Here is a 19,233-nt window from a genome sequence, read left to right on the forward strand (position 1 = left end):
TGTTATCACACAATCAGTCTGCATATACAGGCGTTTTATATATATATTTATATAGACTACATATATACGTATATTATATATGTAAATATTTCACTGTCTTTGAGGACGGGGGCCCTGTCTTTTTTATCTGTGGTTTTGCTTAGATGTTCTCCAACATAATCTTAACACATAGTATGCTTTTAGAAATCGTTGACTGAATGCTAAGGACGAAAAACCAGTGACCAGAAGGCAACCAGGAAAGGCTTTGCTGACCTCCGGAGTGGTGGAGTTGGAGGTTCTGGGAAGGCGACTAGGGAGCCAGGCAGGGGCGGGGTGGGATGGGATGTGGACAGCGCTTTTGCGGGGGGAAAGCGTTTTTGCGGCTGGAACTGAGCAGTAGGAATGTGTCAGTCACATCCCCACCTTCCCAATTCTTGTCATCCCGGTTCAGGAAGGTGAACGGTGTTCCGATTCCCCGCGGCGGGGGCCTGTAGTGGGAGCTCTGCCCCTTCCCCGCCTCTGCTGCAGGCCCCGCCCCTCGCCCGGAACCCCGGGGCGCTGGCCGCGGTGCTGAAACGGCGCCCTCCGCGGACGGAGGAGGGGGCGGGGCTCTCGGGAGCCGTGAGCCGGGAAGGAAGACGGGCAGGGCGGCGCCAGAAGGCCCTGGTGGGCTTGGGAGGAGGCAGGAGACTGGAGACAGCCTCGGCTAGAGCGGACACAGGCACCTGGCAAGCTTTCGTTGACCAAATCAAGGTTGTCCTTGTCATATTAAGCCTCTTCCCCTTGCCTTGAAGGGACCTCACCTGGTGCCCTGACCTCAGCCTCCTCCCCAAACCCCGCTGGGGAGTGACCTGCTTCTAGGCCTCCATCCACAAAGCCACGGACTTGCAGCCCACGGGACCCCAGCCCAGGGCCTGCTGCCCTCACCATGGTGAAATTGCTGCCGGCCCAGGAGGCAGCCAAGATCTACCATACCAACTATGTGCGGAACTCGCGAGCCGTGGGCGTGATGTGGGGTACCCTCACCATCTGCTTCTCCGTACTGGTCATGGCCCTCTTCATCCAGCCCTACTGGATCGGCGACAGCGTCAACACACCGCAGGCAGGCTACTTCGGCCTTTTCTCCTACTGCGTGGGTAACGTGCTGTCCTCCGAGCTCATCTGCAAGGGCGGCCCCCTAGACTTCTCCTCCATCCCCTCTAGAGCCTTCAAGACTGCCATGTTCTTTGTGGCCTTGGGCATGTTCCTCATCATTGGCTCCATCATCTGCTTCAGCCTGTTCTTCATCTGCAACACGGCCACAGTCTATAAGATCTGTGCATGGATGCAGCTGGCTGCGGGTAAGCAGGGATGGTGGGAGGGCAGGCAGGGGCCCACCCCGGGGGCTGCAGCTGCACCATCCCACCCTCTGCCAGGGCTCTGGGCCTTAAATTTAGCTGTTCTCCTATAGCCCAGTCCTACTCAGTGCTCTGCAGAAGATTCTGAGGAGTTGAGAATCTTAAAATGGCAGAGGCAGAAAAGACCTTAGAGACCAAGCTGTCCAACCCTCTCATCTGGGCTCAGAACCTCATCTGTAAGGGGAAGTGACTTGCCCAGGAGCACACAGTTGCCAGTCCTGATTCCCAGGCCATCACATCAGTTTTTGCAGCTGTGAGAGAGAGAAAGAAGGAAGCTTCCATTGTTGGCCATGTGGGAATAGGACTCAACCCTAGCACAAAGTAGTGACACCAGTCAAGCACATTCTAGATGCCTTCATCTCCCACCTCTGGGCTTTTGTTCTTTTTAAGAGTGCCCAGAACTCTGTCCTCATTCTCTCTCTCCCACTCCAAACTGCTCTCAGATTCTAAGGTCTCTTGCTGATTTTGGAGTGTTACTATTATGCAGGGTATGACCTTGCCTATAGAAACTTTCATCTAAATTCCCCTCTTTCATTGTGGAGTGAAAGTCTTTTTTCCTTGATCATGGGATTTTATACTTAAGGCAGCAAATGGAGTGATATTTTGTGAGGTAGAGGAAGCTATTTAGGGTCCTTTTGTTGTTGTTGTTGTTTGTTTGTTTTTTGAGACAGAGTCTCACTCTTTGGCTCAGGCTGGAGTGCAGTGGCATGATCTCAGCTGACTGCAGCCTCAACCTCCTTGGACTTACGTGATCCTCTCACATCAGCCTCCCAAGTAGCTGGGACTCCAGGTGCGCACCACCATGTCTAGCTAAATTTTTTTGTATTTTTTGTAGAGACGGGGTTTTGTCATGTTGCCTAGGCAGGTCTTGAACTGCTGGGCTCAAGTGATTTGCCTGCCTCAGTCTCCCAAAGTGTTGGGATTTCAGGTGTAATCCACAGCACCTGGCCTAGGGTCCTTTAAAACAATGTGGGGGCTGGGCACAGCGGCTCACACCTGTAATCCCAACACTTTGGGAGAGAGCATCACTTGAGCTCAGGAGTTTGAGACTAGACTGGGCAAGATGGAAAGACCCTGTCTCTAAAAATAATAATAATAATAAATAAAATAAAACAAATAAAACTGTGGGGTAGGCAGCTACTTGTGCCTTGAGGCAAAACCTCCCTGGTCCTTTTTCCTGCTTCTAGCTCAGGAAGGCTTCTTGGTCCTTGTGCCAAGTGGTCTTGCTCTTCTCTGTAGCCCAGGAAGAGGGTTAAGACCTTGTGCTGCAGCCTCTGGTACCTTGGTCCCTGCACACCTCAGGGGCCACAAACTGTCCATGTGGGTGAGATGTCCAGGAGTAGTGCCGGGGACTGGAAACTAGAGTGAAACCATCTCATTGGTCAGAATGAGAAGTGCTGTCATCTTTAAGAGGGAGACTGAAACAGGCATCTGAATCCCAGACCACCAAACATGCAGATTCAAGACTGCAGAGTTGGAGGGGACCCCAGAGAGCTATATCCACCCCCCAACTATAGATGAGGAATCTGCTGCTGAGAGAAAGGACCAGACTTGGCCAAGGCTGTAGCAGCTCAGCAGGCACCTGAGGACCTGGAAGAATTAAGCGGGCAACTGAGGACCAAGGAACTAGATGTATTCCTAAGATGTTTTTACTGAGTCACATATTTACATAAGTATAATGATCTATGAAATATCTTTACATATATTATCTGGAGGAGCCCCAGCACAACCCATTGAGGTGGGCATTTCTCTATTTTACAAAGAAGGCCCCTAGTGGGTAACTTGTCTTTGAGCATACAAGTAGGAAGGCATGCACCTTTGATTCCAAATCTTGCACCCAGGCTACTCACATGGCTTCAGAGTTCCCAGCAAATCCCCCTTGCCACCTCCCTGTTCTCTGTAGTCTCTCTGTATGATAAGAGAGAGGCCGGGGCAGGGGTGGGCAGTGGGGAGCAAGGTAGGTGGTGGCCATGTCAAGAATGATGGTGGGGGCAGGCACAGCAGCTCATGCCTGTAGTCCTAGCACTTTGGGAGGCCAAGGAGAGGGGATTGCTTGAGGCCAGAAGTTCAAGACTTCAAGACCAGCCTGGACAACATAGTGAGACCCTATCTCTATTTTATATATATATAAATTAAAAATAATCATAATAAATAATATATATAAATAAAAATAATAATAAGGCCAGCTGCAGTGGCTCAGGCCTGTAATCCCAGCACTTTGGGAGGGCGAGGTGGGCAGATTGCTTGAGCTCAGGAGTTCGAGACCAGCCTGAGCAACATGGCGAAACTGTGTCTCTACAAAAAATACAAAAATTAGCTGGGTTAATAAAAATATTGAGTATATACATATATATTCTTTACTACATATTCATTTTATACATATATATATATATGAACAAAGGGAAAATGAAGATTTAGCAGTTTTATGCCAAAGAGGAGTGAAATATGCTTGCCAGCTCTTCTTCCCTTTCAGGGTTATGGGATGCTGGAGACACAACCATCTGTCTCATTCTCAGGGCTGTCTGCAAACCCCCCTTCCCTGAAACATCCCCCAACAGGTGCCATGTGTGAGCAGGCAGTGCCAGGAGGGGGAGGGGTTGACAGGCCATCTGAGTCAGACACTATCTGGGTCGAAAAGCTGGAGACACTGATAGCAGAGGTGGCCAGGTGCCATCTCATGCAACATTTATGTTAGGGAAGGCAAGACTGGTGTCATGTTCCATTCTGCTGTGCTGCGGAAGGGGAAATGAGCCGAAGGGAGAGATGCAGAGTGGGCGGGTCCCATATCCAGCAGCTGGGAGATACATCTATTCATTAGTACCCTTGCCAAGAAGCCTGGGAACAGGGAGGGGGCAGGGGCAGGGAGGACTGATGCTTGGGCGATATGGGGCTGCAGCCTAACAAGATTAATTGGGCTTCTGGGTGCCAGGTGTAGGCTGGGAGTTGTCCCAGCTCCTAGAAACACAGGTAGACCAAACTGCTTGTCTTCTCTGAGTCTTGGTAACCTCATGTCTTAGTCAGTTTTACTTAGTTCTATTTAGTCAGGGCTGCCATAACAAATTACCATAGACTAGGGGGCTTAAAACAACAGAAATTCATTTCTCACAGTTCTGGAGCCTGGAGGTCTGAGATCTGGGTGCTGGCATGGCATTAGCACGAGATCTCTGGTGAAGGCCTCTTCTAGGCTCTAGACTGCTGACTTCTTGATGTCCTCACATGGTGAAAAGAGGATGACAGGGCTCTCTGAGGTCCCTTTTATGTATTTATTTGCATTGATGATTATTATTATTGAGTCAAGGTCTCAAAAATTATTATTTTTATCCAGGCTGGAGTGCAATGGCATGAACACACCTCATTGCAGCCTTGACCTCCCAGGCTCAAGTGATCCTCCCTCCTCAGCCTCCCGAGTAGCTGGGACTACAGGTGCATGCCACCACGCCCAGCCAATTTTTGTATTTTTTGTAGAGATGGGGTTTCACCATGTTGCTCAGGCTGGTCTGGAACTCCTGAGCTCAGGCGATCTGCCTGCCTCAGCCTCCCAAAGTGCTGGGATTACAGGCGTGAGCCACCGCACCCGGCCTTATTATTGTTTTTAATTGACATAATAATTGTACATATTTATGGGCTACAGTGTGATATTTCGATACATGTATACAAGCTGGGCTTGAAATCCAGGCAGCCTGGTCTAATGTTTCCTAGCTTTTCCTACTGAGAAAATGAAGGTAATTAGCATATCCATCACCTCAAACACTTAAAACATTTCTTTGAGTTGGGACGATTTCAAATTTGCTGTTCCAGCTATTTGAAAATATACGATAGATTGCTGTTGGTTATACTCACTCTACAGTGCTAAAGAACACTAGAGCTTATTCCTCCTGTCTAGCTATACTTTTGTATCCATTAACCAACCTTTAGCTGCCCCTCCTCCCCTCTGGGGTCCCTTTTATAAGGGTTCCAATCCCATTCGTGGAGGGCCCTACCCTCATGACCTAATCACCTCCCAAAGGCCCCACCTCCTAACACCATCACACTGGAGGTTAGGATTTCAACACAGGAAATCTGGGAGGAACAAACATTCCACTGTACCCCATCTGTAGAACATAGCAGCAGTACCCATTTCAGGGGGGTTCTGTGAAGATGGGATAATAGAATGCATGTAAAACACCTTGCACATGGTAAGTGCTCAGTACCTGTGAAAAACACAAAAAACAGGCTGGGCCTGGTGGCTCAAGCCTGTAATCCCAGCATTTTGGGAGGCCGAGGTGGGTGGATCATGATGTCAGGAGATCGAGACCATCCTGGCTAACACAGTGACACGCCGTGTTACAAAAAAATACAAAAAAATTAGACAGGTGACATAATCCAGGATGCAACTGGGGAAGCCCCAGGCACAGCTGCCCTGTGGGCAGGGGATAATCCCCCCCCAAAAATACAAAAAAATACAAAAATAAAAAATTAGCTGGGCTTGGTGGCGGGCGCCTGTAGTCCCAGCTACTTGGGAGGCTGAGGCAGGAGAATGGCGTGAACCCAGGAGGCAGAGCTTGCAGTGAGCCAAGATCGCGCCACTGCACTCCAGCCTGGGCGACAGAGCGAGACTCCGTCTCAAAAAAAAAAAAAAAAGAAAGAAAAGAAAAACACAAAAAACAACTATATCAGTGAGCATGAGAAGTGATGCCATAGTAACAAACCACTCCCAAATCTTGGTGGCTTAGAACAAAGGTTTATGTATTTCTTGCTTATGGTCCGTGCCGACCGGGGATAGGTGGGGGCTCCGCTCTCACTGCTGTCTCCTGGGACCCTCGCTAGTGGCATCAGTCACCATCAGCTGTCCTCGCATCAGAGGGAAGGGAACTCTGGGAGGTCTCCCACTGCAGCTAAGTGCTGTGGCCCGGAAATACACACATCTCTGCTCACATGTCATTGGCCAGAGGAAGGCAGATGGCCTCACTTAACCTCAAGAGAGCGGAGCAAGGAAGTACAACCTTGCCTTGCACCTGGAATATTCGTGAGCAGCTCTAATGGCATCCATGTCACTGAGGTGGCTTCTGTCTGACTCCAATGTCAATAATAATAGCAGTGACTAACATTAATTGGCCACTTACCATGTACAAGACATCATAGTAAGCGTTTTCTGTAAATGATCACACTTAATCCTCACAGTGCTGCTATGAGTCAGATACTTTACAGACAACAGGACGGAAGTCAGAGAGGGTAAGTAACCTGGCCTGAGAACACTGTGCTGGCTTCTACTTAGAGCCTTGAGATGCCACAACTGGGGCTGACACCCACTGTCCCCAGAACCGTGGGTGGATGGGTAGAGTGCTCGCAGGGGACTGTGGCACCAACACCCTGTTTCTAGGTCAGAGGCCCTGGGCTTTTTTCCGGAGCCCCCACAGGAAGATGGTGCAGGAGGGGAGGGGCCACGGGAGGAAGTGATGGAGAGAATGCAAAGCCTGGAAGGGCAGCTCCTTCCCACCTTCACCTCTGCCCATGAAGCCAGGGGCCCTGCCAGGCACTGGAGGGCTGGACTCACATCAAGTCGGGGAAGGGCTGGCTACGTAGGTTTCACCACGGAGCTGTGGATGGCTCCCTCTCCTCCACCGTGGGTATCTTCCTGAACACTTAGTTTTCACTGAACACGTAGGAAGTCTGAAATGTCACCGCTAATTACATTCAGCCCCTGGGAGAGATGTCATGTTCTGGGGGTGGAGGGAATAAACTTTGAAGTCAGGAAAGTCAGGAATGGAGAACTCAGGCCTTGGCCCTGTCATAGCTGGATGACTGGATGGCTGGTAAGTCACTTGGTTTCTTTGAGCCGTCAGTTTTCTAATCTGTAAAATGAGGATATTAATAGCCAGCCCACTTCACAGAAAGGTGGTCACAGTCAAGATGGTACATGAAGTATTTTGTGATCTATAAAGAACTATCTAAATAAGCTTCTCCTAAAAAAGATCAAAGGAAGCGTGATATATTTAGGTGGGGAGGTGGGACCCTGATTTTTCCATTTACTGTGCATTTGTTTGACCTCCTGACCTTCTTTGTAGAACAAGCTGGGAGCAGGGAAGGTAACTTTAGGCCTGAAGAGGTGCTTCTCTGAGGGTCTCCTGAGTAGGGTACAACCTTGGGACTAGAGAGCCTCCAGACCTGTGGGAAAGCAGCACAGATAAGGGGAGCACCCCCTGCCCGTGGGGCAGCTGTGCCTGGGGCTGGCTGCCCCAGTTGCATCCTGGATTATGTCACCTGTCTCTGCTTCACCCCAGCAAAGCTAAGGTGAGGGGGTGGTTTGATGGAAAGGGATGGAAGAAGTGGGGGGAAAGTGGGGGCAACAGATTTTTTAGCTGTAAATAATAAGTCAAGTAAGGCACAGGGTGTGATAATAACTCTCACAGTCAACTCTTATGGAGTGCCAAGTCTGTGCCAGGCACTGTTCTACACTCTTTTCCAGTATTAACTCATTTGAACCTTGCTGTAACCACAACAGGAAGGTTGGAGTTATTATTATGTCCATTTTGTAGATGAGGAAACTGAGGCAAACAAAGCTTAAGTATGGCTGGGCACAGTGGCTCACGCCTGTAATCCCAGCACTTTGGGAGGCCAAGGCCGGCGGATCACTTGAACCCAGGAGTTCAAGACCAGCCTGGCCAACGTGGCAAAACCCTGTCTCTACGAAAAATACAAAAATTAGCCGGGTGTGGTGGTACATGCCTGTAATCCCAGCTACTCAGGAGGGTGAGGCAGGAGAATCACTTGAATCCGGGAGGCGGGTGTTGCAGTGAGCCAAGATCGTGCCACTGCACTCCAGCCTGGGCGACAGAGCAAGACTCTGTCTCAAAAAAAAAAAAAAAGAAAGCTTAAGTCGCTTGCTCTGAGTCACATAGCTAGGTAGCAGAGAACTGGGTTTGAAATCCAGGCAGCCTAGTCTAGTGTTTCCCAGCTTTTCCTACTGAGAAAATCACCTGGAAGAGTGCTTTTGAAAACAGGGATTATTGAACCCAACCATGACCTAGGAACTAGCATTTTTTTTTTTTTTTTTTTTTTTTTTTTTTGAGATGGAGTCTTGCTTTGTCACCCAGGCTGAAGTGCAGGGGCGCCATCTCGGCTCACTGTAGCTCCGCCTCCCAGGCTCACACCATTCTCCTGCCTCAGCCTCCCGAGTAGCTGGGACTACAGGCACCCACCATCATGCCCGGCTAATTTTTGTATTTTTAGTAGAGACGGGGTTTCACTGTGTTAGCCAGGATGGTCTCGATCTCCTGACTTTGTAATCCGTCCACCTCGACCTCCCAAAGTCCTGGGATTACAGGCGTGAGCCACCGCACCCAGCCTCCAGGGGATTCTTAAATTTAGGGACGTGTAGCAACTGGACTATGCTGTACTGGGTAAGAGTGAGGAGGAAACCTGTTTGCTTGAATGGAAGGCTTTTGAAGGAAGCAGCCAGGGACAGTCTGGAAAGCCTTCCTGTATTCATTAAATCTAAGATACCTGAGTTGTAGGACACACTGTTATTCTATGTACTATAAAAACAAAATATACTGATAATCTGGCCGTGGCCTGACACTTTCTTTTTCCTTTTCCTTTTTTTTTTTTTTTTTTTTTTTGAGACGGAGTTTCGCTCTTGTTGCCCAGGCTGGAGTGCAATGGTGTGATCTCAGCTCACCGCAACCTCTGCCTGCAGGGTTCAAGCTACTCTCCTGCCTCAGCCTCCCCAGTAGCTGGGATCACAGGCATGTACCACCACTCCCTGCTAATTTTGTATTTTTAGTAGAGAACAGGGTTTCTCCATGTTGGTCAGGCTGGTCTCAAACTCCCGACCTCAGGTGATCTGCCCGCCTCGACCTCCGAAAGTGCTGGGATTACAGGTGTGAGCCACCACCCCCAGGCTAGACACTTTCTTATAGAGCTTATTTCACAGATGTTGTAAGTACGAAGAAATGTACATCTCAGCAGTGATGAGTTCTTTGGGCTGGGACTAGATACCGGAGGGCTTTGAAGCCAGGGTAGGTGGTGCCTGGTTGAGTCCAAGGTGAGGAGAATGGCTGAAGGCCTGGGAGGACCACCTGGTGTGGTGGCAGAGCCTGCCTGGGCTGAGGAGCTCAGCTCTGCCCCTGCCCCAACTACTGGGTCTCGGGGGCCAGTTGCTTTAACTCTCAGAGCCTCAGTTTTCTCACCTGTGTTCTGCAAGAAGGATGGTAGAGGCTGCCTCTCATGCCTCCTGAGGCTGTTAACAGAAGGAGAAGGGAGGTGACAACATAACAGCAGTGCAAGGTGTGGGAGGTAGCGGGCTAGGCACACTCGGCCTGATGCCATCTGCACCCCTCCTTCCCCCTCAGCCACAGGCCTAATGATTGGCTGCCTGGTCTACCCTGATGGTTGGGACTCAAGTGAGGTGCGGCGCATGTGTGGGGAGCAGACGGGCAAGTACACGCTGGGCCACTGCACCATCCGCTGGGCCTTCATGCTGGCCATCCTCAGCATTGGTGACGCCCTCATCCTCTCCTTCCTGGCCTTCGTGTTGGGCTACCGGCAGGACAAGCTCCTCCCTGACGACTACAAGGCAGATGGAACCGGTAATCACCCAACTCCACAATGGTGTCCCCTGCCTGGAGACCCTGGGATGTGGGTGGGGGTTCATCTTAGCCAGTCCTCTAAGGCTTGGTCCCTGGCCAAGGGATGGGGACACCAAGACTAATCAGACACACCCCTTGTCCTCCCTGAAATCAAAGGCCAGTGGAGGGTTGCAAGCTAGCAGGTGATAAGGCGATCTGTGATAAAGGAATGTCCCCCTCACCCCTCTACACTCTCAGAGGCTATAGGGGAGAGAGCTGCAATCCAGCCTTGGGGGCTAAGTGTGGTCTCCCCTAGAAGGAGGCACTGAGGCGGGGTCTCGAAGTAATATTCCTGGAAGTTTGTTGGTGGAGATGGGGAACAACAGCAGATGAGTTGCTGGGGAGGGAGTGCGACCTTGAGAACAGGCCAATGAGGGTGCAGAAGTGACAGCTCCTGAAGTGCAGCTGGTGGGAGCCCGAGATCCCTGGAGGAACAGCAGCCTTGGGATTCTCGTAATGTTCGTCCTGTTTCAATTCCCTCCCATCCAAATCCTACCTGTCAGTCATAAAAGTCAGCTGTAGCTGATCCTTGAGGCCCAAGCACATCCTCCAGGAAGCCCTCCCTGATTGCTTCCCATTACTCCCTTCTTCCTAGGGTGCCTTTCGCTTCTGTTTCTCATTGGGCTCTTCCCCTGCCTGTCTTGGGCTAACTTTTTCAGAGCATAAATTTCTTCCCCAAGTCAAGGGCAAGGCCTGTCTTGCACCCCTGTGAATCCCCAAATGCCTGATCTCAGCAGATGGCCATCACTGGGGACCTGTTACACCTCAGAAACCTCTCCAGTCTCTTTTCCCCATAGCTGTCTTCACATTAGCCCTTGGATTAGAAGCAGCAGCCAAACTCCTCTGTGCACTATAACCAAGGACTCTTCCCACATGAGGAACTTGAAGCCCAAAAGGGAGAGTCACTCAGAAGTTCCCAGAAAGGCAGTGGCAAAGAAGCCCAGAACTCAGGTCCTCTCTGGCCAAGCCCGGGGCCCACTGCTCCATAAGGAAGTGATAGGAAACATTTCATCCTTCTTTGGGGGTGAGAGAAGGATAACCACCTGTTATGTGGTTAAAGATGAAAACAGGCCGGGCACGGTGGCTCATGCCTATAATCCCAGCACTTTGGGAGGCCGAGGTGGGTGGATCACGAGGTCAAGAGATCAAGACCATCCTGGCCAACATGGTGAAACCCCATCTCTACTAAAAATACAAAAAATAGCTGGGTGCAGTGGCTCGCAGCTGTAGTCCCAGCTACTTGGGAGGCTGAGACAGGAGAATCTCTTGGACCCAGGAGGCAGAGGTTGAAGTGAGCTGAGATCGCACCACTGCACTCCAGCCTGGACGACAGAGCGAGACTCCGTCTCAAAAAAAAAAAAAAGAAAAAAAAAGAAAAAGAAAACAAATTACTAGAAAGAGCTGGGCCAAGGAGAGAGAAGATTTCTTCTCATCACAGTAGGGCAGATTCCTATAGTTCCTGGGTCAGGGAAAGGCCTAGGTCCCGGATCCCTTGAGGATTCTATAAAGGGAAGAAAAAATGAACTAGTAGGGCTGGGTGCAGAGGCTTATGCCTGTAACCCCAGCGCTCTGGGAGGCCAAGGCAGGCAGATCACTTGAGGTTAGGAGTTTGAGACCAGCCTGGCCAGCATGGCACAACCCCATCTCTACTAAAAATACAAAAATTAGCTAGGCTTGGTGGTGTGCCCCTGTAATCCCAGCTACTTGGGAGGCTGAGGCAGGAGAATGGCATAAACCCGGGGGGCAGAGCTTGCAGTGAGCTGAGATTGTACCACTGCACTCCAGCCTGGGCAACAGAGCAAGACTCCATCTAAAAAAAAAAAAAAAAAAGGAAATAAACCCAAACATTTATGGCCAATTTATTTTCAGCAAGGATGCCAAGACTATTTAATAGGGGAAAGAATAGTCTTTCCAACAAATAGTGCTAGAACAATCAGATCTCTGTATGTGAAAGAATGAAATTGAACCCCTACCTCACACCATATACAAAAATTAACTCAAAGACCTAAACACAAATATAAAACTATAAAAATCTTAAAAGAGGCCAGATGCGGTGGCTTATGCCTGTAATCCCAGCACTTTGGGAGGCCGAGGTGGGTGGATCATGAGGACAGATTGAGACCATCCTGGCTAACATGGTGAAACCCTGTCTCTACTAAAAACACAAAAAATTAGCTGGGCGTGGTGGCAGGCACCTGTAGTTCCAGCTACTCAGGAGGCTGAGGCATGAGAATGGTGTGAACCTGGGAGGCAGAGCTTGCAGTGAGCCGAGACTGTGCCCCTGCACTCTAGCCTGGGCAACAGAGCAAGACTCAATCTAAAAAAAAAAAAAATATTAAAAGAAAAAAATAGATAAATCAGCTTTCATTAAAATTTAAATTTTTTTTGTTTCAAAAGACACCATCAAGAAAGTAAAAGGACAGCCCACAGAATGGAAGAAAATATTTGCAAATTATAATTGGATAAGATCTAGAATCCAGAATATATTAAGAACTCCTATAACTCAACAATGAAAAGACAGACTACCCAATGCTTAAAATGGGCAAGGGATTTGAATAGAGATTTCTCCAAAGAAGATATACAAATGGCCAATTAGCACACCAAAAGATGCTCAACATCATTAGTCATTGTAAAAATGCCAATCAAATCCACATTGAGATACAATTTCACACCCACTAAGATGATTATAATAAAAAAGGTGAATAATAAGTGTTGGTGAGCAAGTGGAGAAATTGGAACCCTCATTCACTACTAATGCAAATCTTTTGCAACTGCTGCAGAAAGCAGCCTGGCAGTTCCTCAAATGGTTAATCATAGAGTTACTATATGACCCAGTAATTCCACTATTGGGTGTACACACAAGAAAATTAAAAACAAATGTTCACACAAAAACTTATACACAAATGTTCATGGCAGCATAATAGCCAAAAAATGGAATACAATTCAGTGGTTTTTAGTATATTCCATCTCCTGATGAACAGATAAACAAAATGTGTATATCCATGCAATGAAATATTATCCAGCCATAAAAAGGAATGAAGTAGTAAGAATTGCTACCATGTGGATGAACCTTGAAAACATGTTAAATGAAAGGAACCAGACACAAAAGACTGGTTTCCATTTGTATATCTGTGATTCAATTTCTATAAAATATTCAAAATAGACAAATCCATAGAGACAGAAAGCAGATTAGGAGGTGGCTAGGAAGGAGGGGAAACAAGAGTGACTGCTAATGGGCACAGGGTTTCTTTTTGGGGTGATGAAAATGTTTTAGAATTAGTGATGATAGTTGCACAATCTAGTGAATATACTAAAAGCCATATATATATATATATATATATATATATATATATATATATATTTTTTTTTTTTTTTTTTTTGAGACAGATTCTGGCTCTGTCACCCAGGCTGGAGTGCAGTGGCATGATCTCAGCTCACTGCAACCTTCACCTCCTGGGCTCAAGTGATCCTCCCATATTAGCCTCCCAAATAGCTAGGACTACAGGCCCATACCACCACACTTGGCTTTTTTAAAAAAATTTTTTTGTAGAGACGGGGTTCCACCATGTTGACCAGGCTGGTCTCAGAATCCTGGTGTGCACCTCGGCCTCCCAAAGTGTTGGGATTATAGGCGTGAGCCACTGCACCCAGCTTGTTAGTGAATTATATTAATTTAAAAAAAAAAGGATGTGCTGAGGATCTCATAGCATATATAAAGCACTAACAATGCCTGCACATTGCAAGTGATTAATAAATTAGTTCTCCCCTTTTTTTTTTTGATGCCACAGTAGCAGATCTGATAGTTCTTTCTCCTTTCTGTCTTTCCAGCATATTCACTATTTTTTTTTCTTTGAGACAAAGTCTTGCCCCGTCATCACCTGGGCTGGAGTGCAGTGGCGTGATCTGGGGTCACTGCAACCTCCGCCTCTCATTTTCAAGCGATTCTCCTGTCTCAGCCTCCCAAACATTTGGGATTACAGGCACGTGCCACCACACCTGGCTAATTTTTTGTATTTTTAGTAGAGACGGGGGTTTCACCTTGTTGGCCAGACTGGTCTCGAACTCCTGGCCTCAAGTGATCCACCTTCCTCAGCCTCCCAAAGTGCTGGGATTATGGGTGTGAGCCACTGCATTGGGCCATATTCATTTTTTATATCACCCATCTGCCCAACCAATAACAGCTAATGTGCTTCAGCTGCCGAACAATGCCTTTAGGCACTGGAAGTACAGTGGTTAAGGGAAATCTAAGTTGGAGCTTATGGTCTGGTAAGGGAGACAATCATGCGATACAGCTACAAGCTGATAAATGATATGAACAAAAAAGTGCAAGCTTTCTTGAGAGTAAGAGGAATCTGATGTAGTTTGGAGATGGAGTAGTGTGCAGGAAATTATCCTAAAAACGAGACTTGGTAGTAACGTATACTGTTCTCTCCTTCATTACAGAGGAGGTGTGAAGCAGCTGAAGGGTCGGTGAGTAATTCTATGGGAGGGTGGTCTGCGTGCCCTTAGAAAGGCTGGGGCTCTCTGCTTCCTTACTGAATCCTCAGGCATCAGGACACCAGGGGCTGGGCTGTAAGGCTGTGATGCTGCTTGGGGAGAGAGGACCAACAACCCACTGGGGCAGGAGCTATTTGGCCTCTGAGACCTTCACTGGGGAGCAAACAGGAAGCCTTTAGTTTTACCTGTGTCTTTTTTTTTTTGAGATGGAATTTCGCTCTTGTTGCCCAAGCTGGAGTGCAATGGTGTGATCTCGGCTCACTGCAACCTCCACCTCCTGGGTTCAAGCCATTCTCCTGCCTCAGCCTCCCGAGTAGCTGGGATTACAGGTGCGTGCCACCATGCCTGGCTAATTTTTTGTATTTTTAGTAGAAGCAGGGTTTCACCGTGTTAGCCAGGATGGTCTCCATCTCCTGACCTCAGGTGATCTGCCTGCCCCTGCCTCCCAAAGTGCTGGGATTACAGGTGTGAGCCAACGCGCCTGGCTTTACTTGTGTCTTGAAAGGTGGAAAAAGATCAGGGAAAGAAGAAATAATTTCAAACACAAATTCATGTTTTATGGAGCCTGGCACACAAGAACAGACTGTTTTTAGAAGTCATTATTGTAATTTGGACCCTTATTTTCAGAAATAATTTTTAAGTGATTTGTAAGAAACATACTAGAAAACCTAATAAAATAGAAAATAAAAGTCATAGACAGAAAAACAAATATTCAAAAAAGCTATGCTAATAGTATTACTGTCTTGAGTATTAAATTTAGCTCTGATTCCTGATAGCCGAGGCAAAAAGAAAAACAGTAAGTTAACCAGTTTTAATGTCTGGTTTAAAAAGAAGCGCAACATATTCATTTATCTTTTAAGTTTCCAAACATTTGTTAAATGTGATTTAACAAGAACATTCAGGAATGCATTTAAAAAAGAAAAAGAGGACCGGGCGCGGTGACTCATGCCTGTAATCCCAGCACTTTGGGAGGCTGAGGTGGGCGGATCACGAGGTCAGGAGATCGAGACCATCCTGGCTAACATGGTGAAACCCTGTCTCTACTAAAAATACAAAAAATTAGCCAGGTGTGGTGGTGGGCACCTGTAGTCCCAGCTACTTGGGAGGCTGAGGCAGGAGAATGGTGTGAACCCAGGAGGCGGAGCTTGCAGTGAGCTGAGATCGTGCCACTGCACTCCAGCTTGGGCGACAAAGCGAGACTCCATCTCAAAATAAATAAATAAATAAATAAAATAGAATAAAATAAAATTTAAAAAAATAAAAAAGAAAAAGAAACCCTCACAACAGTGTTGCCTCCCTAACAGCTGCCTGGAGGACCTGCAGCTGACCAGGCGCTTTCTGTGGGAAGGAGGGTTTAGCTCCATTTAAGCTGTTTTTATTTTTGCAAAGTGCCTTCCAATCCTTGACCACATATACTTTAAAAATAATCATACATAAAATTGTCACCTCCACCTCCTGCACTTATTAGAGCATGATTCTCAAACTTCAGCGTGCATACCGTCATCTGGGGATCTTGTTAAAATGCAGATTCTGCTGGGTGCAGTGGCTCATGCCTGTAATCCCAGCACTTTGGGAGACTGAGGCAGGCAGATCACCTGAGGTCAGGAGTTAGAGACCAGCCTGGCCAACATCAGGAAACCCCATCTCTACCAAAAATACAAAAATTAGCTGGGTGTGGTGGCGTGCACCTGTAATCCCAGCTACTCAGGAGGCTGAGGCAGGAGAATCGCTTGAACCCAGGAGGCGGCGGTTGCCGTGAACTGAGATCCCATCACTGGACTCCAGCCTGGGCGACAGAGCAAGACTGAGTCTCAAAAAAAAAAAAAAAAAAAAAATGCAGATTCTGATTCAGTTGGTTGGGTGGGTCTGGGGCCGTAGACCCTGCATTTCTAATGAGTTTTTGGGTGACAGGCTGCTCAAACAGGAATCACACTTTGCATAAAAAAGCATTAGAGCATAACCTTTGTGTGTGTGTGTGTGTGTGTGTGTGTATGTGTGTGTGTGTTCTTGACACGGAGTTTCAGTCTTGTTGCCCAGGCTGGAGTGCAATGACATGATCTTGGCTCATGGCAACCTCCGCCTCCTGGGTTCAAGCCATTCTCCTGCCACAGCCTCCCAAGTAGCTGGGATTATAGGCATGCGCCACCACACCCGGTTAATTTTGTATTTTTAGTAGAGACGGGGTTTCTCCATGTTGGTCATGCTGGTCTCGAACTCCCGACCTCAGGTGATCCTCCCGCCTCAGCCTCCAAAAGTGCTGGGATTACAGGCATGAGCCATGTGCTCGGCTCCCTTTTTTATGTTTTTGCAATATTTTTAATTTAGGTTTTTCAAAGCCAGAAACTCCACAGCACTGGTGTACCACAATTTTTTTTTTTTTTTTTTTTTTTGAGACAGGGTCTTGCTCTGTTGCCTAGCCTGGAGTGCAGTGGCACAATCACAGCTCATTGAAGCCTCAACTTCCTGACGCTCAAGTCATCCTTCCACCTTAGCTTCCTGAATAGCTGGGACTACAGGCACATACCTCCTGCCCAGCTATAATAATTTTGTTTTTTTTGTTTGTTTGTTGAAGAAACGATGTTTTGTCATGTTGTCCAGGATGTTCTCGAACTCCTGGGTTCAAGTCATCCTCCTGCCTTAGCCTCCCAAAGTGTTGAGATTACAGGCACGAGCCACTGCGCCTGCCTGGTGTACCATTTTTTAAACCAGACCTTGGTTATTAGACATTTAGGGTTGCTATCATAGATAATAAAACTTTTTGCTTCTGTTGATAATATCCCAAGTGGCATTACTGAATCAAAGGGCAACCACACCTCTCTGTTTGCCTTTTTTTTCCTCACACTACATTTTAAAAGACCTAAGTTTTTACTTGAATGACAATCAGTACTATCTTACACATGAATGAGGAAATTTGCATGTCTAGGTAGAACTGAAGTCAAAATTTGAGCATACATAGGGAAGTGTTTATTATTTATTTTTGATACATAGTTTTTTTGTTTTGTTTTGTTTTTTGTAATTTTTTTTGAGATAGCATCTCGCTCTGTCGTCCAGGCTGGAGTGCAATGGTCTGATCTCGGCTCACTGCAACCTCTGCCTCCCAGGTTCAAGTGATCCTCCTGCCTCAGCCTCCCAAGTAGCTAGGACTACAGGCACGTGCCACCACGCCTGGCTAATTTTTTGTATTTTTAGGAGGGACAGGATGGTGTTGATCTCCTGATTTCGTGATCCGCCCGCCTTGGCCTCCCAAAGTGTTGGGATTACAGGTGTGAGCCCAATTTTGGTATTTTTAGTAGAGACAGGGTTTCACCATGTTGGCCAGGCTGGCCTCGAACTCCTGACCTCAAGTGATCCACCCGGCTTGGCCTCCCAAAGTGCTGGGATTACAGGCGTGAACCACCGCACCCAGCCTATATTGGTTTTTAAAATGTCAGATTTTAAACTCTCGCAATCTTTTGTTCTTTTGTTTTTCTTATACCACAGGTCATCTATTTCCCAGACACAGGAAAACTAGGGAATCAAATTCTTCAGAGATAAGAACTTGTTCTTCCAAGTTTCCTTGTTCCTGGCTACTATAGGCCTGAAGCCTGAAGCCTTTTATTATAACACTAAAACTGGACAGTCTCCTGAGACAAGACCTCCTACTGTACTCTTTCTGGGGAAGCAGAACTGCAGTGACCCACTTCAAAGATATTCAGAGGCTGAGCGGTGCAGGGAGTGCTCAGTTGCTGGGGATGGGATCCAAGTCCTCTTCTTAGTTCCGCACAGCAGCAAATCGCTTCACCTTCTTGAGGCCTCTCCTCTGTAAAGCGAGAGGGCTAAATGGGTGCATCTCTAGGGGCCTTCCCTCCCAGGTCTGTGTCTGATAGCATACACACACACACACACACACACACACACACACTCACACACACATACACACACACACACACACACACATACAAACACACACACATACATACACACACACATACACACACACACATACACACACACACACACACTCTCACACACACACAAATGCCCAACCAGCTCTAAGAGGGCTACTGAAGAGGTGGCTGGACATGTGCTGGGTCATTTTTAGGGTGAGGTGTAAGGGGTCTTTTGCTTCTCCCTTCTCATATTTTGTTTTCTTATTGCTGCTCAGAGGAGGGTAAGGAATGGAGGGGCCATCAGAACTTGAATCCTTTAACATCCACCAGGAAGTTTTATGAAGAGTGGGTGATAGGATCTAAAATCTCTGGAGACTTTTTTCCTCCCGGGAGCCAAATATCACATTTCCTTATGGTGCCCACACTGACTCAACCAGAACTGGCTACCAGCTTCAGAAATGTGTTACTTATGTTCAAGTAATTTTTTATAGGAATAGATGACTTTTTTTTTTTCAAAAACTTTGGATTTGGCATATAGTCATCTATAGGGGGATTGGTTCCAGGATCCCCTGCAGATGCCAAAATACATGGATGCCCAAGTCCTCAGCTAAAAATAGCGTAGTATTTGCATATAACCTATGCACATCCTCCTGTATACTTTAAATCATCTCTAGATTACTTATAATACCTAATACAATGTAAATGCTATGTGAATACTTGTACTGTGTGGCTTTTAATTTGTATTTGTTGTTGTATTGTTATTTATTTTTGAGACAGAGTCTCGCTTTCTTGCCGAGGCTGGAGTGCAAAGGCGCCATCTCAGCTCACTGCAACCTCTGCCTCCCAAGTTCAAGCGATTCTCCTGTCTCAGCCTCCTGAATAGCT

The 19,233-nt window shown here is 47.4% G+C and overlaps 1 protein-coding gene across 3 annotated transcripts; it reads left to right on the forward strand.

Annotated features, from left to right (window-relative positions):
- Positions 1 to 350: 350 nt before the first annotated feature.
- On the forward strand, positions 351 to 18,429 carry LHFPL5 (LHFPL tetraspan subfamily member 5). Of its 3 annotated transcripts, none has more exons than XM_003818919.4 (4): positions 353 to 1,319; positions 9,707 to 9,943; positions 14,426 to 14,452; positions 17,960 to 18,429. In XM_003818919.4, the coding sequence occupies exons 1-3, from the start codon at positions 908 to 910 to the stop codon at positions 14,434 to 14,436; spliced, it is 660 nt and encodes a 219-aa protein (XP_003818967.1). In that variant the 5' UTR covers positions 353 to 907; the 3' UTR covers positions 14,437 to 14,452; positions 17,960 to 18,429. The 3 variants fall into 3 exon arrangements, with proteins under 3 accessions (XP_034817828.1, XP_003818967.1, XP_034817829.1); XM_034961938.3 differs by lacking the exon at positions 17,960 to 18,429 and adding an exon at positions 14,686 to 17,953; XM_034961937.3 differs by lacking the exon at positions 14,426 to 14,452 and having other exon boundaries at positions 351 to 1,319.
- Positions 18,430 to 19,233: the final 804 nt, after the last annotated feature.

This window comes from Pan paniscus, chromosome 5 (assembly GCF_029289425.2).
Source record: "Pan paniscus chromosome 5, NHGRI_mPanPan1-v2.0_pri, whole genome shotgun sequence".
Lineage (NCBI taxonomy): Eukaryota > Metazoa > Chordata > Mammalia > Primates > Hominidae > Pan > Pan paniscus.

Coding starts and splice junctions, on each gene's coding strand:
- LHFPL5 (XM_034961937.3), top strand. CDS start 908: ATGGTGAAATTGCTGCCGGCCCAGGAGGCAGCCAAGATCTACCATACC. Junction 1,320..9,706: donor ATGGATGCAGCTGGCTGCGG/GTAAGCAGGGAT, acceptor CTTCCCCCTCAG/CCACAGGCCTAATGATTGGC. Junction 9,944..17,959: donor CTACAAGGCAGATGGAACCG/GTAATCACCCAA, acceptor CTTATACCACAG/GTCATCTATTTCCCAGACAC.